Source organism: Gobius niger (genome assembly GCF_951799975.1).
Source record: "Gobius niger genome assembly, chromosome: 12".
NCBI lineage: Eukaryota > Metazoa > Chordata > Actinopteri > Gobiiformes > Gobiidae > Gobius > Gobius niger.
The window spans coordinates 3,625,894-3,644,145 of NC_136863.1; the positions used below are offsets into that span (position 1 = coordinate 3,625,894).

Consider the following 18,252-nt stretch of genomic DNA (forward strand, 5'->3'; position numbering starts at 1 on the left):
AAAAACAGACCAAAGAGACTAAACCAGGACCAAACCTGGGGCTAAAACAGTTCCAGTCTGAGCAGGTTAAAGCTGTAGCAGTAAAGGCATTTCAGATCAAAGATTATTTGTGAAGCCGGTTACCATGAACTGCTTCACAGGAAAAAACATAAAAGTGGATTTGTCCGGAGTAAATTTCAGCTCGAGTTTCAGAGTCCGGGGCTATTTCATAAAATTAGGCTCATTTGGCAAAGTCTGGCTCATTTTGGTGTCGTTTGGTTCATAAACGGACCCACTCTGACCCAGGCTCAGTTACAAAGCATTAACTAAGCATTAACTCTTTATAAAAACTGCACTTTCACACACAGAAGGCAAAAAACGGGCATTTCTCACACTTATGTTTCACAAGTGACTTAGTTTAGGAAGAAAAAAATTAAGGCGACAACAAACGTTTCATTTGGTAATCAATGTTTTTCCAAAGTTTTTCCTGAGGATGTGTCGATGGAGTAAACTTAAGTTTGTAGGAGGCTCTTCGTTCTTTAACCTCCAAACTCCCGCCTGAACCGAGAGGATCTTTTTCCTCACGTCATCAGATTTTTTTCCCCATCATTTTTTTGTTGGGTATTCAACTCATTTTTGTCACATTTTTGTAATTTTTTAGGTCATTTTTTCGTCAATTTTTAATCAAATTTTTGTCATTTTTTGTCAAATTTTTGTATTTTTTTTGTCAAATTTTTATCACACTTTTGTAATTTTTTTGTCAATTGTTGGTCATTTTTTGTCAAATTTTTGTCAATTTCTTGTGACATTTTTGACACTTTTTCCTCAATTTTTCATCACTTTTTTATCAATGTTTTGTCGCTTTTTTGTCACATTTCCATCATTTTTTTCGTCTCAGTTTTGCTGCTATTTTCACAGATTTTTTTCCAGAAGCTTTTGGGGTGAAGCCAAACTGGAGAAAATCTGCTTGGTTCAGGTGGGAGTTAAGGGGTTAAAAAGTCTCATAGCTGAACTAGGTTTACTCAAAGCTGCCCATGATGAACATTTGAAAGCTAAGAACCTCCAGAGTTCAGCGCTGAGCCGTAACGACTGGAGGCTGCACTGGCTCTGACAGGGATTTGCAGCAATAATAAACTAATGGGGATTTTAAAGGTAAAATACTGGAGTTATTGTTCACATTAAAACACTTGGACACAACAGTGAGTTTGATACACTGTTTTTTTGCTAATGTTAGTGTACGAAAAATGTATGTAAATAGCCAGAGAAATGTTGAGCCATAATGTTTGAATTAGGTGTAAAACAGAGATGTAACAATTTGGACCCGGAAGTAACTTATTATTGTGTGTGGGATGTCACACTTAATTCATGTGTTCTCATGTTAGGAAAGATAATCTGATTTATAAAAGAACTAAGATCAACATCTGGGTCAGAGTGGGTCTGATCAAAGTGTCTGCAGTTTGTGGCTGTAAAACACGAGTGAGAGTTAAAAAGTTATAAAGTCTGCGTTGTTTTGTTCCTCTCCTCGCGTCTCAGAGGCGGGTGGAGGCGACGCCGCTCCAGATGTGCCCCTCGTGTCTTCAAGCGATTTGGGCGGAGTCTTGTTGTCGTCGTCACGGCGATACGTGGCTCATTCAGTCGGACTCTTGTGTTCAGTCAGAGAGAAGTCTCGCTTTTCTGAGATCGTTTTATGAAATAGCTCTGAGGTGTCAGCAGACCGGGCTTGGACCTGGTGTGGACCTGGTTCTCAGTAGACCGGGTTTGGACCTGGTTCTCAGTAGACCGGGTTTCGGATGTGGTTGATCTGGACTTTGTAAATGTCGGTGATGAGACTTCGGGCCAAATAGATCCCCAACATCTGCAACAAAATCAAGAGTTAGCTAGTTTAGCCCTGGTTTATCCCTGGTTTATCCCCGGTTTAGCCCCGGTTTCGCCCTGGTTTAGCCCTGGTTTATCCCCGGTTTCGCCCCGGTTTAGCCCCGGTTTAGCCCTGGTTTAGCCCTGGTTTAGCCCTGGTTTAGCCCTGGCTTAGCCCCGGTTAAGCCCTGGTTTAGCCCCGGTTTAGCCCCGGTTTAGCCCCGGTTTCGCCCTGGTTTAGCCCCGGTTTAGCCCCGGTTTAGCCCTGGTTTAGCCCCGGTTTAGCCCTGGTTTAGCCCTGGTTTAGCCCTGGTTTAGCCCTGGTTTCGTCCTGGTTTCACCCTGGTTTAGCCCTGGTTTAGCCCTGTTTCACCCTGGTTTCGCCCTGGTTTCGTCCTGGTTGAGCCCTGGTTTCGCCCTGGTTCAGCCCCGGTTTCGCCCTGGTTTAGCCCCGGTTTAGCCCCGGCTTCGTCCTGGTTTCACCCTGGTTTAGCCCTGGTTTAGCCCTGGTTTAGCCCCGGTTTAGCCCTGGTTTAGCCCCGGTTTCGCCCTGGTTCAACCCTGGTTTCGTCCCAGTTTAGTCCCGGTTTACCTGGAGCACAGATATCACGGTAAAGACCAGGGCGACTGTGTACAGGTTTCCAGGAAGCCACGCCTCTATCGCCGGGATACAGCCTCTCGAGTGGATCAGCTCCGGCCAATCAGACTGAAGCAACAGAGAACAAACGTTATCATCACATGTTTGTTTCCTCGTTCATCTCATTTTTCCCCACATTTCTTCTGTGAGTTAACTTCTTAACTCTGAGAGGATCTTTTTCCTCACGTCATCAGATTGTTTTTCCATCATTTTTTTGTTGGGTGTTCAACTCATTTTCGTAACTTTTTTGTCATTTTTTTGTCACATTTTTGTCATTTTTTAATCCATTTTTTGTCATTTTTTTGTCACATTTTTTATCAAATTTTTTGTCATTTTTTTGTCACATTTTTATCAAATTTTTGTCATTTTTGTCATATTTTTGTCACATTTTTGTCACATTTTTGTCACATGTCATTTTTTTGTCACATATTTTATCAATTTTTTGTCATTTTTTTGCCACTTTTTGTCAGTTTTTCTTCAATTTTTTTTGTCAATTTCTTCTTTTCATCAATGTTTTCGTCTCAGTTTTGTTGCTATTTTCACACCTTTTTTTCCAGAAGCTTTTGGATTGGGGTAAAGCCAAACTGGAGAAAATGTGCTCGGTTCAGGTGGGGAGTTAAGGGGTTAAGGCGAGACACTGCAGGTGAATAGGGCAAAAAAGTAAACGTAGAGATCTCAATTTGAAACTTTTGCTGAACATTACAGATATAAATATGAGAAAAAAATGTATTGCACTTTTTCTGTCATTTTATGTTTTCACATAAAAATAAGGCATTTTGAGCATTAAAATGGCCAAAATTGCCTATATTTTGGGCAACGAAATCAAAATAATGAATTGAGCCAGATTAAAATGTATGGTTTTATTTTATTGACATATTAGTAACTAAGATTTTGTCAGAGCGGATTTTGGATATTTTGTTTAGTTTTTCAATAAACTAATCATCAGTGAAAAAATCTGTAAAAACTCAAATTCCGCCTGTTTTTTTGGTTTCAAAGCTGAATAAATCAGGCTCGGAATTAGATATTAAAAAATCTGTCTGAAAAAACCTTCAAAATCTTGTCAGGTCTCAGACTGGAAAGTTTGGAGTCTGTTGGAGCTTCTATTAGGGCTCAGGCTCTGCCCGAGTGCGGCTTCTCTCATTCAGTGAAAACAAGCCCTGAAGTTTTGTAGCGAGTGCGCATGCTCGGCCCGTTCTTCGGCTTTTCCGCTCCAGCGTCTCGTAGGAGGAAAAACACCATATTTGGGTGAAAGCGTCATCACGGGGCCCCTTAGCAGGACACATGGATGTAAAATCTGTCAATATTTATGAATGAAAACCCGCTTGAAAGACGGACTTTCTACGCGGCGCAGCAGCTACTTCCAGGTCGCCCCCACCTCGCAGACAAAACATCATAAAATAAACATCATGCGGGGAGAGTTTTGTCATTTTTATATCTGACATGAAAACTAAGATGTAAATGGAGGAAAATAGATAAAAATCTCCACTTCGTCCACTGCGTGAAAAATCAATACTTTCACCTGCCGTGTCTCGCCTTAAGAGAGTCTGACCTTTTGCTTATGGCGAACGTCGTATCCGCACTGAGAGTTCACCACATACTCCTGTAGAGACACATCACAGTAATCGTTAATATCTCCTATTATAAGGTTTAGCAGAAGAAAGTAGTAGTAGTAGTAGTAGTAGTAGTCGTAGTAGTCGTAGTAGTCGTAGTAGTCGTAGTAGTCGTAGTAGTAGTTGTACTCACGGCAGGGTCGATGACGCAGCAGGAGAAAGGGACTCCACATCTCTCTCGTGAAGGATTTGAGGAGTTACAGGAGAAATACTGATTGTGCTCCCAGTCGTCAGGGCCCTGAGCTCCACAGCACCAGGTCTGTGACACGTACAGAGGGTTAGAGGAGGAGCAGAGGAGGAGGAGCAGAGGAGGAGAAGAGGAGGAGAGGGGGAGCAGAGGAGGAGAGGAGCAGAAGAGGAGGAGAAGAGGAGGAGAGGAGCAGAGGTGGAGGAGAAGAGGAGGAGGAGCAGAGGAGGAGAGGAGGAGAAGAGGAGGAGGGGCAGCAGAGGTGGAGGAGCAGAGGAGAGAGGAGAGGAAGAGCAGAGGAGAGAGGAGAGAGAGGAGCAGAGGAGGAGAGGGGGAGGAGGGGAAGAGGAGGAGGAGCAGAGCCTCCTCTGAGGAGGAGGAGAGGGGGAGAAGAGGAGGAGGAGGAGAGGAGGGGAAGAGGAGGAGGAGAGGTGGAGAGGAGGAGCAGAGGAGAAGTGGAGGAGGAGAAGAGGGGAAGGGGAGGAGGAGAGGAGGAGGAGGGGAAGAGGAGGAGGGGAGGAGGAGGAGGGGAAGAGGAGGAGGAGAAGGAGAAGAGGAGGAGGGGAAGAGGAGGAGGAGGAGAGGAGGAGGAGGGGAGGAGGAGAGGAGGAGGGGGAGAAGAGGGGAAGGGGAGGAGGAGAGGAGGAGGGGGAGAAGAGGAGAGGAGGAGAAGAGGAGGAGGGGAAGAGGAGGAGGAGAGGAGGTGAAGAGGGGAGGAGGAGAGGAGGAGGGGGAGAAGAGGGGAAGGGGAAGAGGAGGAGGAGAGGAGGTGAAGAGGGGAAGGGGAGGAGGAGAGGAGGAGGGGGAGAAGAGGGGAAGGGGAGGAGGAGAGGAGGAGGGGGAGAAGAGGAGAGGAGGAGAAGAGGAGGAGGGGAAGAGGAGGAGGAGAGGAGGTGAAGAGGGGAGGAGGAGAGGAGGAGGGGGAGAAGAGGGGAAGGGGAAGAGGAGGAGGAGAGGAGGTGAAGAGGGGAAGGGGAGGAGGAGAGGAGGAGGGGGAGAAGAGGGGAAGGGGAGGAGGAGAAGAGGAGGAGGGGAAGAGGAGGAGGAGAGGAGGTGAAGAGGGGAAGGGGAGGAGGAGAGGAGGAGGGGGAGAAGAGGGGAAAGGGAGGAGGAGAGGAGGAGAAGAGGAGGGGGAGAGGAGGAGGAGAGGAGGAGGAGAGAGGAGGAAAGAGAAGGAGAAGAAGAGGAGGAGGAGAAGAGGAGGAGAGGAGGAGGTGTGGTGCAGAGGATTACCGAGGTCTGCAGAGAGTCGATGAGGTTCTGCAGGTCGATGTCGTCTCTGTAGCCTCTGATGTTGTTCATGAAGAACGTTTGGATCCATTCCAGAACCTGACTCTGAAAAACCAGCACCAGGACGACGACCAGGACCTCGACCACGAACACCAGGCCCACCATCGTGGAGAACTGGAGACGGTCACACAGACAAGTAACAAACCAGAAACAAGTGGCATGTTTTAAAATCATGCAGTTCTTATATTTGAAGAGTTTTGTGGCGCTAGGCTAGTGCGAGGCTAGCACATTTCTACGGTATCAGCTAGCCTGCATTAAAAACAGTGTGACCCGCTCCACAGAGCACCTGAGGCAAATCACTTATAACACCAGACTAACCATATAAATGTCTGTGTCGCATTTTGAGGGACTATTTTAGCTTAGCTTATACAACCACGAAGCTGATGCTGCTCAAATACAAATTATTTTAAAAGCAAAATGTCTAAATTACTCTATGGACACAGACATTTATATGGTTAGTCTGGTGTTTTAAGTGATTTGCCTCAGGTGCACTGTGGAGCGGGTCACACTGTTTTTAATACAGGCTAGCTGATACCATAGAAATGGCACTAGCCTTGCATTAGCCTAGCGCCACGAAACTCTTTTTTCAAGTCGTTTTTTAGAGTCGAACTAGAGAAAATGTGCTGGGTTAACCCCTTAACTCCCACCTGAACCGAGCCCATTTTCTCCAATTTGGCTTTACCCCGATCAAAAAGCTTCTGGAAAAAAGGTGTGAAAATAGCGACAGAACAGACGAAAACAATGATGAAAATGTGACAAAAAAGTGAGAAAACATTGACAAAAAAGTGACGAAAAATTGATGAAATAGTGGCAAAAATATCACAAGAAATTGACAAAAAATTGACGAAAAGATGACAAAAATGTGACAAAAAAATACAAAAATGTGATCAAATTTGACAAAAAAATGACAAAAATTGGATAAAAAATTGATGAAAAAATGACAAAAAGTCACAAAAATGTCACAAAAAATGTCACAAAAAAATGACAAAAATGTGACAAAAATGTGACAAAAAGTGAAAAAAAATAAAATACAAAAAATTACAAAAAAGTTACAAAAATGAGTTGAATTCCCCAAAAAAAAGATGGAAAAAAAATCTAATGACGTGAGGAAAAAGATCCATTTAGATGAGTTTTGCTGATCTTAGCTTTCAAATGAGGCGTTACACTGGCCTACAGGATTTGGGTAATTCTGAACTGGAGAAAATGCTCTCAGTTCAGGCGGAAGTTAGGAGGTTAAGGTGGAGGTTAAAAGGTGGGGCAAAAGTAAAGTAGCAGTCGTCTATAACATATTAAAAAAAACTTGATTCACGAGTAAATGTTTGCTCTGCTGTAGCGCCCCCTGCTGTGTGGTTCACTCACCGCTTTGAGCAGACAGAGGTTTTCCCTCAGAGCGCCGACGCAGCCGGCGAAACCCAGGATAAACATCACGACTCCGGCCGCCAGCACCGCCCACACCGGGTCAAAGCCCCCGACCCGGGTCAGCACACTCAGGTCCTGCAGCACGCCCTGAAACACACGCCGGGCCAACCACAGGCGCAACAAATCAGGGAAAACGGGGGAAAAGCTGGGACAAAACTGCAAAACTGTTCTTTATCTGCGTTGTCCGTACCTTCTCGCTCCAGGCCCAGAGTCCTGCTGCGATCAGAGCGGCTCCAAACAGCTGCAAAACAGAGCACACAAGCTTCACACATGTCCCGACTTCAGGAACACGACTTTACCCAAATCTAAAAGCTGCCTGACTGGGGAGTTCACAGCTTATGGGTCTATTCGCCTCATTTGAAAGCTAAGACCGCGTTCACCACATCACTTTCTTCTTGTGTTTTCATCCTCATTTTCTTTGCTCTTTTGGTGCTGATTTTCAAGAAGCTTTTAGCAGAAGTCTGTGTCGGCTCTCAGTCGTACAGGAGTCTTTATAACAGGTAACATAAAAGTTTACATACTCTGGCAGAATTTTGGATTTTTTCGACTAGAAGAATATGAAAGAAAACACAAAACGTTTTTTTCACTCATAGTCAAGGTCATTGACAGTTTGGAGCCTTTTGCGGTCGTTGTGGATGAGGTTCGTCATTTTTTATGTGCAATAACCCCAGAAATACATGCAATAATCCCTGTATTTGGTTTAGTTTAGTTTAGTTTGAGCAACTACATTTTCCTGATTTACAAATCCACTTTAAAGAGGGGGTATTCTGCTTTTTTCAATCACATAGCACCAGTCTATATCACACTACAGTGATGACGAAACCTTCTGTTGGTCTGTAAATGCAGTAAATTAGAATAACTGCCTTGTATAAAATTGCTCTCTCAAAATGGCTGTAGTGAATGTCTTGAAATAGGCCTCTGTCTCTTTAAGAACCTCTGAGCCTTTAGACACGCCCCCTCCACACGCCGTCTATGGCATCAGTGGGGAGGGGGTTCTGCTGAGGAGCAGTGGTTGGTTACTCGGCTGGTGACGAAAGCTCGGAGGCGTCTCCAGGAGGTGGGGGCGTTCCTAGGAGGACTCAGGCAAACCTAGCCCTAAAATGGCCGCCATCAGGGTTTTTACAGATTACTCAAAAATACGTGAATGTGCCAAGGCAACACTTCAGGCATGTTTTTAATGAGGGAGTGACATAATAACATGATGTAAAGCTTGAAAAAGTCGATTTTGCATAATACCCCCCCTTTAAAGGAACTGGAGCCTTTTTTGGCGAGAAGAATGGGTCGCTTTACCATCAGAAGAAATAAGAATCTCATCCACAACGACCACAAAGACTCAGAGCCGTCCTACTGCTCTATCACCACTGGTTTTGTTCATTTATTATTATCGCTCAGTAAAGATTTGCGTAAAAGCCCACAGGAAACGGTGACGGCGCCGAGATAAAGAGGAAGTGGGTTTAGTCACTGCAGCATGAGCCCTGCCATAAACTAAACATGAACATTTACAGCATGTTGGAATTCTACTCATTTTAACCTCGTATCTCCCGCCTGAAACAAGGGCATTGTAAAAAAAGAGTTGGAGACCCTGTAGTAAGTTCGTCAATGGTCGGAATATCAGGTCCAGTCGTAGCGTGAATCTCCTCTTACATATCGGGGAGGAGCTTTAGTGTCTCTGCAAATCCGATCCCGTCTGACTGGCGTTCTGTTGAGTGGGGTTCCCCAGGGCTCCGTTTTGGGCCCGATTTTGTTTTTACTTTATGTCCATCCATTAGGAAAACTTGTCCAGAGCTTAGATGATGTTTCCTTTCATTTGTTTGCTGATGATATTCAGCTTTACTGCTCTTTTAAGACCTCTGAGATCCAGAAATTAAGCTGTCTGCTCGGGCTGGGCGATACATCGATATTAAGATATGTCAAATGAGATCTGGAATTAGACCGTATCGCATATAACGATGTAGTTCAAATTCAAAATGCAAGCTGCTGATCGGAGCTAAACGCTGCCCTCAGAAAAAGATTGACCTATTTTATTTTATAGGCCATTTTTATTGAAGACATTTTTGTATTTAAATTTGCACCTTACGGAGCTTTGTTATACAGTGTTTATGTTTACATTTTATAGTGAGTTTTCAATAAAACTACTGGCTTTGATTCAACGTTTCATTTCACAGCAATCACTACAAAAATATCGGGATATATTACGTATAGATACAGGCGGCATCTCTGGAATATATGGTCATGCTTGAAAACAGCTAAACGGGGAAAACAATTTGGAGAAAAATCTAAATTTTCTAAACTACTTTAACTCTTAACCCTTAACTCCCGCCTGAACCGAACACATTTTCTCCAGTTTGGCTTTACCCCAATCCAAAAGGTTCTGAAAAAAGCTGTGAAAATAGCAACAAAAAAGTGACGAAAAATTTATGAAAAAGTGGCAAAAATGTCACAAGAAATTGACAAAAAAATGGAAGAAAAAATTACAAAAATGTGACAAAAAATGACAAAAAATGAGTTGAACACCCAATAAAAAAAATGATGGGAGAAACGACGTGAGGAACAAGATCCTCTCGGTTCAGGCGGGAGTTAAGAGGTTAAAAAATGCTGAATTATGAACATAGTTTTCTACTAAATAAAGATAAAGAGACATGGAGAGGAGCAAAGTGGTTCAACAGCCCATAAATACATAAATAACGGATCATGCTAACTTGATGCTACCTGTTAGCATCGTGCTAATGCTAACGTTAGCTTGCACTGCCGTTTTTTCGCTTCTACTGAACAATTTGCTTTGAATAAACATCCATATGGACCCGATTTAGACTTGACTTTATTTGTATGTGATAAGTAAGTTTATATTTCGCCAGAAAACAGCCAAAAACTGTGTTTCCCAGAAGATTCTATTTTCCCCCTCGACGAAGCCACGCCCCCCATATCGCCCTGCCCTGCTCTCTGCTGAAATGTCTTGCACAAAGGCTCGGTGCAATTTCCTGCAACTAAACTCTGGGCGACCCAAGTTTTTCTCCGAAATCAAGCTTTAGAAATCTAGACGTTAACTTTGACAAACGGTCAACACCATAATCATTCTGAACATAACGTGAAGTAGGGATGGGCGGATCGATACCAAAGTATCGATATATCGACACCAAACGGCTACTTTTTAAGTATCGATATTGGGCAAAAAGTATCGATACTAATTTGCATGTGTAAAAAGAAGGCGGGGCAGCAATTATCAACCCAAAATCATGACTTATTTCTTTGTTCTGAGCCAAAACAGTCACAACAGCAAAGGATTGAACTGAGCCGGGCATATCATTCTGGTTTAGGTTCTGTTTGTCATTTAAGTATTAATTTAAAATTTTGTTTATGTATTTAATTTCACATTAATATTGTTTAATTAACCAGTTAAAGTAACATTTTTATTTTTTTTTATTTTAAAAGTTAATTATATAAAATAAGCAGTTTTAGAAATGTATATTGATTGAAATACATTCACCCATATGAAATGCCCAGTATCGGTATCGATAAAAACAAAAATGACCCCAAAAGTATCGGTATCGTATCGATTCCAAAAAATGTGGTATCGCTCATCCCTAACGTGAAGTACAGATAAAGTACAAACACATACATATCCACAAACAGCTGACTCACAGACAGGCAGTCATCGCAGAATTCAGATAAAAGGGAACTGTCAACGGAGTTCAGGACGTCATTTCGTCTCTTTCTCTGAAGTCATCAGCTGGTTTTACGAGGAACAATGGCACTAAACGCCTTCAATCTCCAGCGTTTGGCCATTTCCAAATATCTGTTCTCGCATGATACAAAAGAGCCGGGTCATAACCATTCTCCGTTATGGAGGAGCCGTCTTGTCTTCAGCAGGTTCACGACTCTGCGGGGCGGTCACTGACTCCCATTCTAAAAGCTCTTCATTGGCTCAGTCACTTTTCGTTTCCATTTTAAAATCCTGGTGCTGACCTTCAGAGCCTCGCATGGTCAGGCTCCCTCTGACATGAGAGACTAGTTGTGTCCGTATACTCACTCTCGGAGGCCGAGGTCTCAGGATCAGAACCTGCTCATGGTCGCACTCGTTTCAGGATCAGAACTTGCACTTACTTGATTCTGTTAATGTTTTTGAAATCAAACTGAAAACCTATTTGTTTCAGGGTTTAATCCCAGTACATTAAGGGTTGTTTTATGACCGTGTTCATGTGACTGTAAATGTAAATGTATTTTGTATTTGTATTGTAATTTTGTGAAGCACTTTGTGACCTTTATGTCTGTGAAAGGTGCTATACAAATAAACAAGACCTGCTTTATTTCTAAAGCACTTTTCACAGATAAAATCACAAAGTACAAGAGAATAGGTACAAACAAACAATAATGCACTAGTCGGAATATAGAAAGTCTTGGCTGGCGATCCTTGTTCTAAAGTATTTAAAAGGACCTTTATCAGGCAAAATCTACTTTTTGGAGCTTTTAGCCATGTTGTTGTTAAGCTATTTCCTTATCAAGAGTGTTTTTGGCTTCATTCAGCAGTTCTCTAGCCTGGCTAACGCCAGACTAAAATCACAAATGATATTTAGTCTGGGGACCACCAATTCATTTTCTCGTAGGAGAGGTGTGGTTTACGGGGCGCTACGAATGTCTATCATGCGTCTGCACGAGGCCACAGCCAATCGTATCATCGTATGAGATGACGTATGACGCACCCGCTGTAAACTTCCGAGCTAAACTATTTAGAACACGGCCTAAAGCTTGATCGAAAAATAGCTTCGCATCTGCTGGTCATGTTTGATCCGTAAATAAACTTTTTTTTTTTAAATCCGTAAATAAACTACAAGGTTCCGTATATCGAATAGCTCGTCATTGTCTTGCCGTCCCTCCTCGTTCTGTGATTGGTTCCCAAATCCATGCGAACATTTCGGCCATGGTCCCCAGGCTGCAGTGCAGTTCGAAGTGATTCGAGCGCACACAGCAGCCTGGTGTTAGCCAGGTTAGCAGTTCTCAGCAATCCTCCTGAATCCTGCTCTCTGAGCAGCTGCAGCTGAGCGGACTGACGTCTTTTTCTGCATAGTGTCAAACAGGATGAGCCCGACGTTTGTTATGTAATGCCTTATGGCCTGATTTGAATTTATAAAACCGCTTTTTCATTATTTCTGTTGTAAGAAATAAAAAAAAATACATTTAAAAAAAAGGCGTGCTGCCCCTGTGGGGAAAACAAAGCACTGACGTCATGTTTGCACTGGAAGTTGTGAAGGAGCTCTTTCTAACCTACTCTGGACACGCCTAATTTATGGTTTATTTGGTAGGGACAGTGCAAGTTAATGAACAAGCCACACCGGATTGTAGCCTTAGGCTAATTTTCATCCGTCGTCCCCCATGCGCACTCTCAAACACACTCTCATACATCCTGGCCTATTGTACATGTTTTTAGTGGTAGGGGAAACCGGAGTACCCGGAGGAAACCTACGCAGACACGGGGAGAACATGCAAACTCCACACAGAAAGGCCCCGTCCTTGGTGGGAATCGAACCCGGACCTTCTAGCTGTGAAGCACAAGCACTAACCGCTGTGCTACCGTGCCGCCTGTTCTTTTTTCTTACCTAACGATAAAGTCACGAAGAAAAGCGCTACAGAACTTTATTCAACCTTCCTAAATAAGAGGCCACTCGCCAGAAGTTGGAATTCATTTCCGGGACTCAGCGACTTTCACCAAAACAGTGTTTTTCTGTGACTGTCTCTTGAACCTTCACCAGAATCAAAGTGGATTAACTTTTATAACCAACACGATGGAGCGGCCAGGACAGAGCGGTGAGTCAATCAAAACGTGTGTTAGCATGTGTGATAGCGCGTGTGTGTTAGCATGTGTGTTAGCGCGTGTGTTAGCGTGTGTGTTAGCGCGTGTGTTAGCATGTGTGATAGCGCGTGTGTTAGCGCGTGTGTGTTAGCGCGTGTGTTAGCGCGTGTGATAGCGCGTGTGTTAGCGCGTGTGTTAGCATGTGTGATAGCGCGTGTGTTAGCGCGTGTGTTAGCGCGTGTGTTAGCGCGTGTGTGTTAGCCATTTATGAAGCGTGTGTTGCAGATGTCAACTCCTTATAACTGCATTTATGAAGTAACTTCACTTTTTGCTATGTATTTATATTTCTTACTGCTGTTGTTGCATGGGCGGAGTAGCTCGGAGTGAGGGGGCGGAGTTAACTGAATCAAAGCGTTGTGTCTTCAGCGTTACAAAAAATACCCCCAGAAAATACTTATATTAATCACAAAAATTAATACTCCATAGTGGTAGAGGTATAATATATCACATAAATGCCTTTAGTTTACTTTGAGAAGGCTAAAATAGCAGATACAGATCCTTTAAGGACTTTTTTGTTTTGTTCGACCCAGTGACCCCAGTCTGTTCGATCATCACACACAGTTTAACTATTTTGTGGTAGAAAAACTGACCCAGAAGATGATGTTGTAGCTGAACATGAGGTATTTGTAGCAGCAGCTGACCTCGGCATTCTCATATCTGTAATAATACATCTGTGAACACAAACAGACACACAATTAAATCCACAAAAACAACTAAACAACAGAGAGAAAAAAAACGTATAAAAATAAATCATTACGAAGAATTAAGTAACAAAACATAATATACATCTATTTAACGTGTGAAAAAAGGAAGATGTCTAACTTAACCTCTTACCACCCGCCTTAACCGAGCGCATTTTTCAGCTTTACCCAAATCTACAAGCTTCTCGACTGGAGCTTTTTTTTTTATCTTTCAAACCTTTATTTAACCAGGAAAAAAATCTCATCAAGATCAAAAATCTCTTTTAGCTAGAGTGAGCTAGCTTAGAGACTATAGTCCAGTGTGACGGCCCATTTGAAAGCTAAGACCTACAAAACTGATCGCAACTTTTTTGACGCGTTGTCGTCCCTTTGTTGTCACATTTTTGAAGCAGGTTTTTTTTGTGTGCTTTCGGCACTTTTTTGTCATTCTTTTGTTGCATTTTTGTCATTTTTTGTTGTGTTTTTGTTGCTTATTTGTTGCGTTTTCGTAATTTTTTTGTGTTGTTTTTTGCTATTTTTTATAGTATTTTTGTGGCTTATTTTGTTGCATTTTTGTCGTCTTTTTGTTACGTTTTTGTTTTTTGTTGTTTTGTCTCTTTATTGCGGCTTTTTTGTGTTTTTTTCCCAGCACTTTTTAGTCATATGTTTTTGTCACTCTTTTAATTGTGTTATTGTTGCTGTTTTGCACATTTCTGTCTCTCCTTTGTCGCTCTTTTGTTGGGTTTTCATTCTCATTTTTGTCGCTAATTTGACACTTTTGTCAAGAAGCTTTTAGATTCGGGTAAGGCCAAACTCGGTTCAGGTGGGGGTTAAGAGGTTAAAGATATCCTCACAGTGAATTAACCCCTTAACTCCCACCTGAACCGGGCACATTTTCTCCAGTTTGGCTTTACCCCAATCCAAAAGCTTCTGGAAAAAAGCTGAGACGAAAACAATGATGGAAATGGGACAAAAAAGTGAGAAAACATTGACAAAAAAGTGACGAAAAATTTATGAAAAAGTGGCAAAAATGTCACAAGAAATTGACACAAAATTGATGAAAAAAAATGACAAAAATGTGACAAAAAATGACAATTTGATAAAAAATTGACGAAAAAATGACAAATGTGACAAAAAAATGACAAAAACAATGACAAAAATGTGACAAAATGTTAAAAAAACATTACAAAAAATGTGATAAAAATTTGACAACAAAATAATAAAAAAAATGACAAAAAAAAATGACAAAAAGATACAAAAATGAGTTGAATACCCAACAAAAAAATGATGGAAAAAAATGTGATGACGTGAGGAAAAAGATCCTCTCGGTACAGGCGGGAGTTAAGAGGTTAAACACAAATCCTAAGTGACTCATACAGCAGGAAGATGTGTCCGTATGTGACGCCCACGGCTGTTCTGTATTAAATATGCAGTATCTCATCTCTTATCTCTTCACCTCGTCTCCCCCAGACTGTGGACTGAGGCTCCAGGGAGGAGACGGTTTAAAGAAAACACCCGTCGGAAAAAATGTGTCAAAACGAAGATTGTGCAAAACCAATGAGATTTTTGGATTGTTTTCAGCACATTCAAATGTTCCTCCAGAATCACAAAGACATTTAAGACCAGGATCAGCTCATATATATACAAAGTTAATAACAAGTATAACCTCTTAACCCCCACATGAACCGGCCACAGTTTGGCCTTACGTAAATCTAAAAAACTCAGACTAAAACCCATGGCTAAAGAGTGATGAAAAAGCAACAAACAAGTGCCAACATTTGATGGAAAAAGTGACGAAAAAGTTCCAAATTGTTTTTCCAAAATAAGACAAAAACACGGCAAAAGAGCAAAAGTAACATGACTAAAGAGTGATGAAAAAAACACAAAAAAGGACAACAAAAAGGTGACAAAAATGCGATGAAAAAGTGACCAAAACACAAACCAAAACACAAACAAAAACACGTCAAAAACAATTAAAACGTGCACACAAAAAAATCAGTTTAGTAGGTCTTAGCTTTCAAATGAGACATTACTCTTAACCCCAGCTTTAAAGCAGTACTGAGTAACTCGTGCCACTAGAGCAGTGGTTCTCAACCTTTTGGAGCCGCGACCCCCATTAAAACAGGTAAAGGGATTCGTGACCCCCCCACCTGGGTCACACCATGAGAAATAGGAACATTAGCCTACATAATTCTTAAAAAACAAAGAAAAAAAACAAATGGCTGTAATAAAATGTATCAAACTACAATCAAATAATGGGACTCTGGTAAAATTGCAAAGACATGCTACAATAAAACATTAGATAATTTGCTAGTGAAATTATGTATATTTTATCTAAATGATCTGGCAACCCCCTAAATTTGTCTCGCGACCCCCATGGGGGTCCCGACCCCCAGGTTGAGAACCACTGCACTAGAGGCCATAAGCGCCACTGCAGGTTTTTTTACTTATTAATCGTCCGTGAGAGTAAATACTACGCTGACAGAGGGATATTGTTTATCCAATTATACAATGAAAATATATATTTTTTTCACTCAAACTTGGCTGTAACTGTTTAGCTTTCCCCGTTAGCCTGTTAGCTTCTTCTTCGTGATTCCATTAGTGTGTATTTGCGCCTCCGACCCGGTGGCAGCGAAGTTGCAATTGTGGTTTTCTGTCCAGAGACACCAGGGGGAGATGAAAGACCCTCCAATCATCCCATTAACACTTGTATTACCCCCACAGGGACTACGGGAAGGGTTTATTAAGGTAAACAAGTTACTTAGTTCTGCTTTAACCGATCGCATTTTCTCCACTTCAGGTTTACCCAAAGATAAAAGCTTCTCAACTGGAGCTTACAGCCCATAGGCCAGAGTAACACCTCATTTGAAAGCTAAGAACGACAAAACTGATCGTAACTTTTTTGTCATATTTTTGTTGTGTTTCGTCCCTTTATTTGTCGCTTTAATGTATTTTTGTCGCTTCTGTTATTGTTCCTTTTCCGGGGCACGTTTTTCACGCTCTTTATCGCTTTTAAAAAAATCAACTTTCTGTTGCGTTTTCACCCTCGTTTTCGTCGCTATCATTTATACTTTGATCAAGGAGCTTTTAGGTTTGGGTAAAGCCGAACTGGAGAAAATACACTCGGTGAAGGCGGAGGCTTAGAGGTTTAAAAGGGAAACTTAAAAGCCAGATGATCCAGTCTGACGCAAACTTTACAAATACTAAAATTACAGACCCCTCCTTTTTTTTTCTTTCAATAATTTTCCCAACGCGGAAATCACTCGTTTGTGTCGTAAACACTTATTTATCTCAGTTTGAGGCACTTTTTACTGACTCTAGTTAAAAAGTTTTGTTTTGGTCCGACGGAAGTGAAGCTGTTGGTGCTAATATGATAACGAGGCTAACGCGCCCAGCCCTGAGTGATCTCACTCACATACCCCGGTAACACCCGCGCCCCCGGCACTGACCTGTGGGTCCAGAGAAGCAGATGAAGTGAGGAAAAAGGGAGAACAAACTGAAAAACATCAAAAAGTCTTCCCTCGGGCTACAACAAGGCACTTCCGCTTCAGTCGCGGCGGCGCTTTCACAACACTTCCGGTCACGTTTCAAAACAAAAGACTGAAACCGGCCACTAGGGGCGCCCCATTCAACCTCTTAACTCCCACCGGAACCAAGCACATTTGCATTTACAGTTCTGCATTAGGCCTACCCAAAACGAAGTAAAATAAATAAATAAATAATAACAATAACAACTGTGCTGTTTCCCAAGGACTTTTAGTTATTTTACAGTGTTGTACTACCCTCTAGTGGTGAGTCTGTTCACGACATGTTTTGGTAATAATGAAGTTGTTCGGCAGCCAGTACTTCCGGCAAGATGGCGCTCTGAGCAGCACTTACTTTCCCGGGCTCCCTCAAAAGTAGATTAAGACAGGATTATAAGTCTCTTTTGGTCACTTTCGAAGACGGTAAACATTTCTTGTATTTATGCTTTCGTGGGATCACGACTACAACCAAGCCATGTCGAGTGAAAAAGCCTGCGGCGGGAAACGGGGCGCCCCAGCTACCCCAAATAAACAATGTCAGACTTCGAAAAAGAACAAATCTGAAGATGATAATTCGTCTGAAGACAGAAAAGCAGATGGATGAAATGTCTACTAAGCTTGAAGATAATTGTACTCGAGTAACGGAGCTAACTAAGGAGGCGATTGAATATAAAACTAAAAATGCCGCGCTCGAAGAACAAGTTGCTAAGCTTCAGATAGAGATGACCACTGTAAGAGAGAAATGCAATGCAGTGGTGCAGAAGGACATGTCACAGACGTCTCAAGAAGGAAGAAAAGAGAAGAGACGTTCCACAGCAGAACGACCCACCGTTTCCAGTGAGTACGAGGCAAACATCTCAAAAGCTAAGGTTCCTGAGTCAAAGAACCGAACTCCAAAACGTCCCGCGGTCACTCGACCATCAGACCGGAAAACTGAGCGGCCGAAACGAGAATCGGTGAAAGAACTGAAGCCTTCGCCTGAGGATAAAAGCCGTGTGTTAAGGCGAAAGAAACATTGGACAGAGGTGATAAAACATGATCGAAAATCACGAGGAAACACGAAGCTGAAAGAAAACAACACGACTAAAGCAGGACAAACAAAGGCCGAAGAAAAACCTGAAGATGTTTCCCAGAACCAACAGGAACTTTCTGTTGACTCAGAAGCTCCAAAGAAGAAGAAGAAGAAGCCCTTCTATAAACGCATGAGAGTACAGGGGGCGTTCTGGG

At 42.3% G+C, this 18,252-nt stretch overlaps 1 protein-coding gene and 1 pseudogene across 2 annotated transcripts in view; both read right to left on the reverse strand.

Annotated features, from left to right (window-relative positions):
- Positions 1 to 1,610, reverse strand: part of LOC306971909 (tetraspanin-14-like) — a 6,368-nt pseudogene extending 4,758 nt beyond the window's left edge. Inside the window, exon 1 of the transcript XR_013794292.1 lies at positions 1,602 to 1,610. The product of XR_013794292.1 is annotated as a tetraspanin-14-like (transcript). The remainder of the gene's footprint in view (positions 1 to 1,601) is intronic.
- On the reverse strand, positions 1,371 to 17,059 carry LOC306971020 (tetraspanin-14-like). Its single transcript, XM_079567146.1, has 9 exons — positions 16,951 to 17,059; positions 13,412 to 13,492; positions 7,167 to 7,217; positions 6,917 to 7,063; positions 5,501 to 5,671; positions 4,214 to 4,339; positions 4,020 to 4,070; positions 2,426 to 2,539; positions 1,371 to 1,834 (listed from the first exon to the last, which is right to left on the reverse strand). Exons 2-9 carry the CDS (start codon positions 13,490 to 13,492, stop codon positions 1,751 to 1,753), a joined length of 825 nt encoding a protein of 274 aa, XP_079423272.1. The 5' UTR covers positions 16,951 to 17,059; the 3' UTR covers positions 1,371 to 1,750.
- Between the last annotated feature and the right edge of the window lie 1,193 nt (positions 17,060 to 18,252).

What these genes read in the sequence shown, in the direction of transcription:
- LOC306971020 (XM_079567146.1), bottom strand. Translation starts at nt 13,492, where the DNA reads ATGTATTATTACAGATATGAGAATGCCGAGGTCAGCTGCTGCTACAAA. An exon ending in ACCTCTGTCTGCTCAAAGCG is followed by an intron (nt 5,672 to 6,916) that starts GTGAGTGAACCA and finishes GACCGTCTCCAG; the next exon opens with TTCTCCACGATGGTGGGCCT. An exon ending in CCGTGATATCTGTGCTCCAG is followed by an intron (nt 1,835 to 2,425) that starts GTAAACCGGGAC and finishes ATTTTGTTGCAG; the next exon opens with ATGTTGGGGATCTATTTGGC.